Source organism: Peromyscus californicus, unplaced genomic scaffold, assembly GCF_007827085.1.
Source record: "Peromyscus californicus insignis strain IS unplaced genomic scaffold, ASM782708v3 Scaffold_1__1_contigs__length_55948999, whole genome shotgun sequence".
NCBI classification, from domain to species: Eukaryota; Metazoa; Chordata; class Mammalia; order Rodentia; family Cricetidae; genus Peromyscus; species Peromyscus californicus.
Window position 1 is genome coordinate 21,995,834 of NW_026294492.1, and position 12,755 is coordinate 22,008,588.

The window sequence follows — 12,755 nt, forward strand, 5'->3', positions numbered from 1 at the left end:
TATACTAAAAAAATGACAACTAAACTAGCAGCCATTTTTGTTTAATTTCTAAACATTACTTTAAAATGTACCAATATAGAAATTATTTTTTCAAAAGGAAACATTTTAAAGAAGATAAGTCAAAGTTATCTTTTGTTGTAGATGATGATTTAATTCAAGATTTCTTGTGGATGGACTGCTGCTGTAAAATTGCAGACAAGGTAAACCGGAAATAGTATAATCATAAACCATCATTGTTATGTTACTAGACCATTAAAATTTTTATGATACCCAATAAGAATTTTCTCCTTCATTAGGTTAGAAAAACAGCTAGCCTACATTTTTCCTTTAGAGCGGAATTCTTCTGTCATATTCATTTCATATTTGTGTGTGTGTATCACAACATGTATGCCATAGCCAGTATGTGGAGATCAGAAGACAATTTACACAGACTTGTTTCTTCCACCATGACAGCACATGCCTTTACCCACTGAGCCACCTCACTGGCCCCCAAAGCAGAATTCTTACACTTAATTTTTACCAAATCTATTCGGAAACAAGAACAGAGACTCAATACTTTGGTAGCAGGAGTGGAAGTAGGGAGTCGGGGTGGAGGGCAAGGATACATTCTCACTCCAGCCCACCCTGACCTCAAATTCATAAATTCACAATCATCTTAATTCAACCTCCTAAGAGCTCGGAGTATAGACATATATCGTTGTGGTCAGCTAGATTCAATACAGTTTGGGTGGAATTACTTCCTTTAATTGGTATGGAGAAAAAGTTCTTAAGACTCACTCCATTAAGGTGGTCTCATCTATGTTTTATAAGTAATTCATACCAAAAATTCTAGTTATCTCCTGGATATTACTAAAATTCAACAGGCATTAAATTGCTATGTATAAAATAAAATATAATTGCTATGTATAAAATATAATAGCATAAATAACATCTTATTCCATGTTGGCTTCCTCACTGCTGGATAACAACCATAGATTGGCACCTGTCACATACTTTGAAAAACACTAGACAAATGAAAATTGAGAATTGTTCTATAGAACAAATGGCTTGTAGGGCTGGAAAAACGGCTTAGCAGTTAAAAGCACTTGGTGCTCTTCCAGAGGATCTGTGTTTGGTTTCTTCCACCCATATCTGGCTGCTTATAACTGCCTGTAACTCTAGCTCCTGGAGGGTGCATGAGTGCATGCATATGCACACACACACACACACACACACACACACACACACACACACGCACACATGCACACATGCACACGCACGCACTTACGCACACACGCACATGCATGTGTGTGTGCTAATACAACATAATTAAAAATATCTTTAAAATACCAGATCACTCTCTTTTTGCTTAGTATATAAAGAAATGAGTTTCATTGTGACATTTTCATATGTGTATATCATTCTACTTATTTTCTTAAGACATGGACTTACCTATGTAACACTAGCTGGCCTAAAACTTCCTATGTAGACTTGAACTCAAAGATATCCACTGTCTCTGCCTCGAGAGTGTGAGGATTAAAGGCGTGGGCCCAGATGCCTGTCTACTTTATTCTTATTGAGACTTCTCATTCCCCACTCTTCCTAATACTCTTACAAGGTACAATTAGTTTAACATGTTCTTCAGTTAGATGTTAATATTTCATAAACTGTCTAGTTTATTAGGAACAGTGATGTCTACGCTTTTTTGTGGATACATTTCAATATTTGTTTCTATGCTTTTGAGTGAGCTGAATAGTTGCCATTTTACTTTTGTAAACACCCATTTAGACTGGGCAGTCATGTATTAAGTTCAGTAACAGTTAAAATATAAATCAATAGATGAAGGAATGTTTAGAAGATTACTTATGGTTGAATTCTAAGTATTGAGATGAAGGCTTTTATTTCATACTTAAATGTGGCAAAGATTAAAAAAAAAGTTGTTTTTGTTGTTTTTTTAATTTGGGAGGCTGGAGAAATGACTGAGTGGTTAAGAGCACTTCCTGTTCTTCCAGGGACCTGAGTTCAGTTTCTAGCACCCAGACTGAGTGACTTATAACTGCTTGTAATCCAGCTCCAGGTCATCTGATGACTTCTGGTCTTCCCAGGCATCTGCACTCATGTGCACACTCATGCACGCACGCATGCGCGCGCGCACGCGCGCGCGCGCGCACACACACACACACACACACACACACACACACAATTAAAAACTAAAATATTTTTAAAATAAATAATTAATTTTGGAAAGTTTTTGAAAAACTTTATGTGTTTGGGTGTTTAGCTTGTATGTATGTCTCTGCAGCACTTGCATGCCTGGTGCCTTTGAGGGTCAGAAAAGGTTGTCAGGTCCTAAAGACCTGGAGTTATGACAGTTGTGAGCCCCCATGTGGGTGCTAGGAACCAAGCTTCCTCTGGAAGAATAGACAGCACTGTTAATTAATGGCTGAGGCATCTCTGCAGCCTCTGGAGATTGGTTTAGAATGACTGAAACACACACAATTTTAAATAAAGACAAAGACCTTCCATGTGGCTCTTAAAAGTACAGTCATCATCAACGTGGCCATTCTTGTTTCTTTTAACCCTTCTTCCCAGGAATGTAAGTAAGTTACTTTGAGGTAAACCTGAGGCATGCTAACATTTTATCATAAACATTTGATAATGTGAGGCTGGCAGGATACATACATACTACATCAGCTGCTAATGGTGCCTGATGCCTGAGTTGATCCGGGATTCACACAATGGAAGAGAGAATGGAATAGACTTTCCTAAATTGTTTTCTCATCTCCACACCTTGGTGGTGACCTGACACATGACACACATAAATAAATAAATAAATATAAATAAGTGTAAAAATAGAATATGTCTCCAAAAATGTAATCTTTAAAACAATCACAGTGTCAGTTTTCAAATAAACAGTAATGATATATCCAAATACTCAGTTTCTTTAGAGGTGTGGTTAACAGTACAGTTTAAGTGCTTTAATGCTGGAGGACAGCAGGGGGCAGTGTTTGAAAAGTAACTATCCCAGAATACCTGACATTAATTCAAGAGCCCTTTACTTGGAAATGAATCATCTTCTTCTACAATGCCCTTACTAGGTAATGAATACGTATGAGAGAGAAAAAAATTTATATTTTACTTGTTTCAAATTTGAACCATTAGATCTTGGCATATGTTCAAATAGGATAATTGTGTCTTTGTAATATTACATTTAAAATGTGTTTTCTCAATGAAAACTAAGCCTTGCTATCCTAATTTCTGAAATTATTTAAAGTCATTCTTAAATATTATTTTTAAAAGTAACTATTGGTGAATCTCGGTGAAAGATGTTTGGTTAATCGAACTATTTCAACTTCTCTGTAAGTCTGAAATTTAAGTTAGAAAAAATGGAGTTTTAATTTTAGAATGCATCAGCTATAATAAAACTTAGAAATCCACCTAGATAAATATGATAAATTATCAGTAATTCTCATACTATTCAAGTGGGTTAATTACAGGAGACAAAAATAAGTACTCAGGTGATTGTATAAGGATGAATAATGTCTTAAGGTTTAAAGTCAACTATTTTATAGCAGTTGTATTACTGAAAGCAAACCATTAATATTAATTTCTAACTTTTCCTTATAGTATCTTTTGGCTATGACATTTGTTTATTTCAAGAGAGCTAAATTTACTATAAATGAGCATACCAGGATAAATTTCTTTATTGCTCTGTAAGTATGCTTTCTATTAAATGAATTTTATTGATTATTTACAATGTATGTGATTTGTAATAAAGCAGAGACATTAAATTTTTATGGATATTGTTAATAGGCCTTCTTGTGTATGAAAATTATGTATATTTTACTTTAATAGGATAGTTTTAATGTTCTTTTCCCTGTTCTTACATTACATGCCAGATTTATTGTTCAGTATCCCACTTCAGATTGTATTGTGTATTTTATATTTTCTTTTTTTTTTTTTTTTTTTGGTTTTTCAAGACAGGGTTTCTCTGTGTAGCTTTGCGCCTTTCCTGGAACTCACTCTGTAGCCCAGGCTGGCCTCAAACTCACAGAGATCCACCTGGCTCTGCCTCCTGAGAGCTGGGATTAAAGGCGTGCACCACCACCGCCCGGCTAGAATCAGAGTTTTTAAAGAAGTCAGACCAGAGGAGCCTTAACTATGCATTAGAGAGACATTCTGTTTTTTTCAGAACGTAGGAAAAATAAGCTGAATTTAATATTTGGTGATAGTTGCTAAACTGGGAGAATTTAATAGTAATAGCTAATACTGAGTATATGTGTCAATTGCCACTTCTTATATATTATTTATATATTTAGTTTTCTTATGAAATTTGTTTCTTTTTGTTGTTTGTTTGTTTCCAGACAGGATTTCCATGGCTATCCTGGAACTCCCTTTGTAGATCAGGCTGGCCTATAACTCACAGAGATCCGCCTGCCTTCCTCTGCCTCCCAAGTGCTGGGATTAAATGAAATGCATTTCTTATTCCTGATTTATAGATGTAGAAACAGAATTTAGGAGGACAAATCACTTTGCAAGATCACAGAAGTTAGTAAGGAGGCCAGGTTTTGTAGCATACACCTACACCCCCAACATTTAGGAAGCCACGGCAGGAGGATCATGAGTTTGAGGGCAGCTTGGGCTAAAACGGAAAAAAAGGAGCAGAGTTGCTGAGGTGCAAATTCATGTATGGTATTTCCAAGAGCCAGATTCAGCCTTGACACGGTTAAATTGCCATGTACATGTTTCAGTGTTACATTTTCATTCAGTATCATACATACATATTCTATAGTGTTCTTCACCTGACAAAGATAAACCAAAAATGGCTGTAGTGCAGATGCAGGTAGAAGCCTGAAACTGAATTTGTTTCACTTGTTTGTGGTGATAGCCATTAAAGTGCTGTTAGGTTTTACTGTGTAGTGATCTTTAAGATTGCACTGCAGATTGTATTATATTTTAAGTAGCATAAATTATAATTTTCATTCTGTGTCTGATCATAGATTTTCTGTAGGCTAACTTGGTATTTCTTGTCACTAAGCATCTCTTGTTAGCCACAGTTGTAATGCTTATATTTTCTATGTAGTCATGTAATGCTTCCTTAAAACATTCTTGTAACACCCTGAATTTCATTTTCTTTTCTTATTTTTTAAAATCCTTTTTTAAATTTATTTATATTTTATGTATGAATGCTCTGCCATATATGATAGATGGTTGAGAACCACCATGTGGTTGCTGGAAATTGAACTCAGGACCTCTGGAAGAGCAGCCAGTGCTCTTAACCTCTGAGCCATCTCTCCAGCCCTTAAAATCTTTTGAGACAGGTATTTGTAGCCTAGGCTAGCCCCAAGCTCTCTATGTAGCCAAGGATGATCTTGAATTGATCTTCCTTCTTCCCTTTGCCTTTTAAATGCTGAGATTACAGGTACTGGGAACTGAAGCCAGGTCCTCCGTAAGAGCCTCTCCAGCTCCTAGACAGTTGTTTTTATGTTCTGTTTTGACTTTGGTATTTGCTTCTGCTCATGGTGTCTTGCTTCCTTGTGTGTTTTGTAATGTTGTTGTTGTTAAAGTAACCTATGGAGCCTGCATTGCTTCTTACTGGAAATCTGCCCCATCCTTAACTTATTCCTGCCTCTTTTTCTTTCTTTCCTTTTTTTTTGGGGGGGGGGGCTGGGTTGGGGTGGGAGGGAACAGGGTCTCATGTAGCCCAGGCTGGACTCAAACTTACTATGTAGCTGAGGATAGCTTTGAATTCCCGATTCTTCTGTCTCAACCTCTCAAGTACTAAGATTACAAGTGTGTGCCAACACACTAGCTTAATGTGTCTCTTTTTTTGTCTGACTGCTTTTTAAGATTTTATCATTGCTTTTGAACAATTTGGCTATGATGTTTCATGGTATAATTTTCTTGTGATTTCTTGTTTCTTATTCATTGAACTTCTTTGTAGATTTGTATGGTTTTTTGTTTGTTTTAGGTGGGGTTTTTTTTGGTTTTTGTTTGTTTTGTTTTGATTCTGGGGGATTTTTTTGTTGTTGTTTTTTGGAGGGTTTTGTTGTTGTTATTTTCTTTTTTAGTTTCTCTCTCTCTCTTTTTTGGTTTTTTGAGACAGAGTTTCTCTGTGTAGCTTTGGAGCCTGTCCTGGAACTCACTCTGTAGCCCAGGCTGGCCTTGAACTCACAGAGATCCTCCTGACTCTGCTTCCCGAGTGCTGGGATTAAAGGTGTGTGCCACCACTGCCCGGCTTCTTTTTTTAGTTTTTCAAGACAGGAATTTGTGTGTGTGTGTAGCTCTGGCTGTTCTCAAATTTGCTTTGTAGACCAGGCTGGCCTTACACTCAGAGATCCATCTGCCTCTGCCTTCTAAGTTTTGGGACTAAGGCATGTACCATCACCACCTGGCTATAGACTTATAGTTTTTTTGTCAAATTTGTATAAAGGGTCTCCTGTAGTCCAGGTCGGACTCAAACTTTCTATGTAGCTAAAGATGTCCTTGAACTTCTGATCTTTCTGCCTCTACCTCCCCAGGACTGTAATTACAGGTATATGCCACATACCTATTTATGCAGTGCTGCATTATACCAAACCCAGTCCTGCATGCTGTGGGAACATGGTAACAGCTGTATTACATCCCTAGTCCCATTTTCTTCAAACTTCTGAAAAATTCATCTATTTCATCAATATTTTTGTCTACCTGCCACTTTTCAGATTTCAAGTTCACTTTGAATTCACTTCCTGAAGTTTTCACACATTTAACTAATGTTCTGTTTCTGATTTTTATTTTTGTCTTTATATTCTGGTTTGCGTAGATGCTGTTACTGTACCTTCAATTGACAACTCTCTTCTCCAGTACTCAGTCTTCCATTAATCTAGTTCAGTGTTTTTCATCCTACACATTGTAGTTTTCATCTCTAGAAGAACAGTTGCAATGTATCTCCTTTTTGAGCATATAGAATAGTTATAGCTGTTTTGATGTCCTTTTATGTATCAGTTTTGGGTTGGTTTTGATTGATTAGTTATTCTCTTTATCATGGTGTTTGTTTTTCTGCTTCTTTGTATGCCTGGTTCCCCTCAAGTATTTGGCAAAATACTGACTCCAAATGTGTATAAAGGAGCTGTCTGAAGACATCCCAAAGAAAGACAGAAAAAGTGGCTCACAGTCATTCATCTAGAACATGTCTGTTCTCAGCCAGACAAACAGCCACAGTCCCTGGAGTAGTCAGGAGATACCCTACAAAGTCTTGTCTGGGGTTGGCTGATTAGCTCCAGACTGAACACACCACAGATTCACCTAAGAAGTCGGAAAAGCCTAGACTGTTTCAGGGTAACTTACTGCAACCCAGAGCAAAGGTCAACATTTATAGGAATACAGAAACACCTAGGTAGTGCAACAGATAGAAAATTCATTATATCACCATTTTTATTGTATATTTTAGATATGAGTATCTTTTGTGCATTGATAAGTCATTTGTATTTCTTTTCTTTTTTTTTTTGTTATCTGCTGTTCTTGTTCTTACCCATTTCTTTTTTGGGTTGTTGATCCTCTTTGTTAGGTATCTGGCTAATACAGTTGAAGAAGATGAAGAAGAAGCCAAGTATGAAATTTTTCCATGGGCTTTAGGGAAAAACTGGAGGAAATTGTTCCCCAATTTCTTAAAGTTAAGGGACCAACTCTGGGACAGAATTGACTATAGGGCTATTGTGAGCAGGCGGTGCTGTGAAGAGGTAAGGATTTTAAAACACTTTTGATTTATAATCTTTGTTTACCTAATTTTCCTTGGTTTATTTATTTTTGGTTTGGTTTAGTTTTGCTTCCTTTTTTGGAGGTAGATACCCACAACTAGCCCACCCCGGCTTGGAATTCACAGCCCTCTTTTGTCCTCTTTTCGGATACAAGCGTATTATGCAACTATGTCATGCCCACGTTGGTTTTTAATGCTCTCTTCCTATCTCTCTCTCTGTCTTTGTACATGTACAGAGATCATTAGCCTTAGTCACTATTACAAGAACAACTTGTATATTCTGTTTCTGCTTGAATTTTATCAGAATTAATAAAAGTTGTAATTTCCATTTTCACAGCAGACTACTTCTATACTATTCTAATTGTCGTGTCCCCCTCCTATCTGAAAGATCACCAGTATGCTAGCAAAGGACTTGTGGACATACTAAAGCATCTTATTTAAGATTATTATACAATTAGGAAACTAGAGCTGAATAATAATTTCCACTAAAGTATATAAATTTTCAAGTTTCCAACATTGAGGCCAACAGCATGGTATATAGTTTAAATAAATTTAAATATATTTAAAATCCATACCTCTTTTCACAAAGAATACATTTTTTATTTAAAAAAATTATACATAGTTTGCAAGCTAATATTTTATTTTATTTTATTTATTTTTCTATTATCAGCTTGATACAGTACAAATTCTTATCCTAATAGTGAAATGTTTCACTGAGGCTTCCCCAGTGATTGAGTAAAACCAAAACTTATTATAAGCCACAGTCATCCTAGGGTCCCCCCTGCTATATAGCCTCCCTGGTTCTGTGGGTTGCAGTCTGATTGTTCTTTGCTTTATATCTTGAATCCACTTATGAGTGAGTACATACCATGTTTGTCCTTCTGGGTTTGGGTTACCTCACTCAGGATGATATTTTCTAGTTCCATCCATTTGCCTGCAAATTTCCTGCTGTCATTGTTTTTCTCTGCTGAGTAGTACTCCATTGTGTATATGTACCACATTTTCTTAATCCATTCTTAATCCATCTAGGTTGTTTCCAGGTTCTGGCTATTACTAATAATGCTGCTATTAACATAGTTGAGCATGTATCTTTGTGGTATGATTGAGCATTCCTTGGATATATTTAACTTCATTTGAGACAGGGTCTCTCTCTCTGTGGCCCTGGCTGTCCTGGAACTCTCTATGTAGACTAGGCTAGCTCACAGAGATCAGTCTGCCTTTGTTTCCCAGGAGATGGGACTAAAGGTATGCATCACCATGCTCAGCACATTGTTTTCTTAAGGATATATTTTATTAAGATAAATCATTTTATTTATAAATGGGTTTTTTTTTTGTTGATTTGGTTTTGGTTTTTTGAGGCAGGGTTCCTTTGTGTAACAGCCCTGGCTGTCCTGGAACTCAGTTCGTAGACCAGTTTGGGATCAAAGGCGTGCACCACCCCTGCCTGGCCCTAGTACATATGCAAGGATTCAGAAATAACAGAGCACAGGAAATAACAGAAAGAGTATATAGCAGGCTAAGACTCTACAAAGTTAAAGTCAATGGGAAAAGATGAAAAGTTGTAACTTTTATATGAGGCCTCTAAAATTAATGCACTGTCATTCAAACTGAACTCATCCAGTTCCAGGGTACTGAAAGAACCCTGTAACTTACTTTTATGTCTCTATTTCTTGTATGTGGTTTTTACCTCTCTACTTGGGTCAAGTGGATAATCAATCAATGCCCATTCCTATAATCTTAGTACTCAGGAGGCTGAAGCAGGAGGATCTCAAATTCAAGTTCAACCTGGACTGCATAACTAGTGAGACCCTGTCTCAAAAAAGTAGTGAATGGCAGTTTGCATAGCTATTTGCCAACCTTGAGAGTGACAGAAGGCCATTTTGAACACCCTAACTTTTCCCAAGTATATCTACTCTGCTTCTAGTCTGTTCTCTTCCATTCTCTTTGAAACTATTACACAAAGCCTTTCCTCTGTTGTTGAACAGAACTTTGTCAAAGCCTTCTGATGGCTTCATGTTGCCAAAAGCATAGGTCAATTCTTAGTTTTTAGTCCTCCACTTAGCAGCGGTATGTGCACACTTATTTCTCTGATCCACTATCTTCATGAGGCTTTCTGAATTTCAAGGTTGACAGATTTCCACGTATTCTGTCAGCTCCCTTTCATCTCATCAGTCTTATTAAGGTGCCCTGGAGCTCAGTCCTGGGACCTATTCTTACTTCTACTGGAATTAACTTAGTAAGTGATCTCGTTCATTCTTAAGACATCAACTTAGAGGGACTGGAGAGATAGCTCAGCAGTTCACTACTTCCTAGTCATCCAGAAGACCAGAGTTCAGTTCCTGGCACCCATAGCTGGCAGCTCACAACCACTCTAACTCTACTCCTAGGGATCTGACACACTCTTCTGGTATCTACAGGCATGGGCATGTGCAGATACAGATAAAAATTAAAATATTTTTAGAAGACTTTAATGTAGAGCTCGAAAGGTCTCTCCCAATTCCAGACCTGCATATCAGACTGTTTATTCCATTGTCTGATTGAAACCTTAACATGTAAGATTGCTTTCCCGATTCCTACACATAGACCAGCAAACGTGCTTCTTTACAGTCTTCCGTATCTTAATAGGAAGCAACTCTATCCTTCTGGTTGTTCCTGTCACAAAGCTGTCTCCCCCTCATCCTTGCCTTCAAAAGCTATGCAGGGGGCTGGAGGGATAGCTCAATGGTTAAAGGCAGGGGCTGCTCTTCCAGAGGGTCCTAGTTCAATTTCATGGCATATCACAACTGTCTGTAACTCCAGTTCCAGGGGATCTAATGCTCTCTTCTGGTCTATGTGGGCACCAGACACTAGGCACATGAGTGGTAGGCATGCAGGCATACATGCAGGCAAAACACTCATATACAAAAAATAAAATTTAAATTAAAAAATCTAGCACCCTACTATTTCTTAGCATTTCTACTACTAACACTTTATCACTGGTTGCCTTAATTGTTATAACTTTGCAAATAGTCTCTCCTGGGCATGGAATGTACCTTAGAGACTGAGTGTTTGCCAAGCATACCCACAGCCCTAGATTCAATTCCTGATACCATAAAACAAAAAGCAACAAAAAGTGTCATAACCTTTTTCCCTTATAGTTTGCTCTTGGTATAAGTGTGAAAGTAATTATTTGTTAAGTCTCCCCACAGTAAGTTTCTTAAAATTGTATTTGTATAGATATTTTACCTGCATGTATGCCTATACCACATGCATACCTGGTACCCACAGAGCCCAGAAGAGGGCATCAGAACTGCTGGGACTGGAGTTATGGACTGTTATGAGCCATCATGCAGGTGCTGGGAATCAAACTCAGGTCCCCTGGAAGAGCAGTAAGTGCTCTTAACCACTGAGCCAACTCTCCAGTCCCCACTCCAAGTGAGTTTTTTTTTTTTTTTTTTGATTTTTCGAGACAGGGTTTCTCTGTGTAGCTTTGCGCCTTTCTTGGAACTCGCTTTGTAGACTAGGCTAGCCTCGAACTCACAGAGATCCGCCTGCTTCTGCCTCCCGAGTGCTGGGATTAAAGGCCGTGCGCCACCACCACCCGGCTCCAAGTGAGTTTTTTAATGACTCTTCTTTTCAGAAATTCCCAGTAGCTTCCCAGTTCATATAGGGTATAAGGCAACATTGACCTTACTATGGTCCTTAGCTCCTTTATCACTTGGTCCACATCTCCTGACCATGCTTATCCATTGTTTGTTCTTTTCTGACCTCTCTATATAAAGTCTTCCTTTCAGCTACACTAGCCTCCTTACTGCTCTCAATCAAGCCAGGTACATTTACACGGTAGGATCTTTGCATTTGTCTTTCTCAATGGCAGGCATGGGGTCTGCACCCAGAGTGTGGTTGACACACCCAGTGACACTCAACTGTAGAAAACTGACCCCTGCCCTCTCTCCCAGCAAGAATCAACTGCAAGAATCCTCTCAACTGGGGTAGGACCCTGTGTCTACCTTCTTCGCCTCTGAGTGCTGGAATTTTGTCTGGCTTGAACCCATGCAGGTGTGAATACTTGGTGGTTGAGTAGTAAGATATGTTGTTAGAAATTAGGCAACCTGCCGGGCGGTGGTGGCGCACACCTTTAATCCCAGCACTCGGGAGGCAGAGCCAGGCGGATCTCTGTGAGTTCGAGGCCAGCCTGTACTACCAAGTGAGTCCCAGGAAAGGCGCAAAGCTACACAGAGAAACCCTGTCTCGAAAAACCAAAAAAAAAAAAAAAAAAAGAAATTAGGCAACCTATACATCTGTTACTGAAATCCTGTACTAGCATACTGTCAATCAAAACAATTCTTTAGTCCTATATTCTAAAATGAACTCACACTGGAATAGTAGCTAAAAGTGTGCTTATAATAGTAATATGTATTTGCATAGTATTTGTGGTGGTTTGAATGAGAATGACCCCATAGGCTCAGATGTTTGAATACTTGGTCCCCAGTTGGTGGAACTGTTTGGGAAGTATTAGGAGGTGTGTTGGAGGACGTGTGTCCCTGGGGGTGGGCTTTCAGGTTTTAAAACCCAATGCCATTCCCAGTTAGCTCTCTCTGCCTTGTGCTGCTGGATCAAGGTGTAAGCTACAGCACCTTTCCTGTCTGCCTGCTGCCATGATGTCATCGACTATGTCCCTCTGTCACTGTGAGCCCCAAATTGAACATCTTCTAAGTTGTCTTGGTCATGATATTTTATCATAGCAATAGAAAAGGAACTAAGTAATATTCTAACTCAATATGCATGGGTTTTTTTATTTTTATTTTATATGCATTGGTATTTTGCTTTCATGTATGTCTATGTGAGGGTTTCAGATCTTGGAGTTACAGTTGTGAGCTGCCATGTAGGTGCTGGGAATTGAACCAGGTCCTCTGGAAGAGCAGCCAGTGCTCTTAACCACTGATCCATCTCTCCAGCCCCAATATGCATTGTTTTATCCTCACAAAGACACCTCTGAGGATGGAGACATTTTTCCTTTATATTGATAAAACTGAGGACCCAAGGACATTAGAATTTATGT

At 38.3% G+C, this 12,755-nt stretch overlaps 1 protein-coding gene across 4 annotated transcripts in view; it reads left to right on the forward strand.

The window, feature by feature from the left end:
* The window catches only part of Spdya (speedy/RINGO cell cycle regulator family member A), a 30,511-nt gene that overhangs the window by 5,365 nt on the left and 12,391 nt on the right, over positions 1 to 12,755 (forward strand). For all 4 annotated transcript variants that reach the window (XM_052746204.1, XM_052746201.1, XM_052746202.1 and 1 more), the window contains exons 3-5: positions 142 to 200; positions 3,607 to 3,692; positions 7,526 to 7,697. In XM_052746204.1, coding sequence (XP_052602164.1) covers positions 142 to 200; positions 3,607 to 3,692; positions 7,526 to 7,697 — 317 coding nt within the window. The remainder of the gene's footprint in view (positions 1 to 141; positions 201 to 3,606; positions 3,693 to 7,525; positions 7,698 to 12,755) is intronic.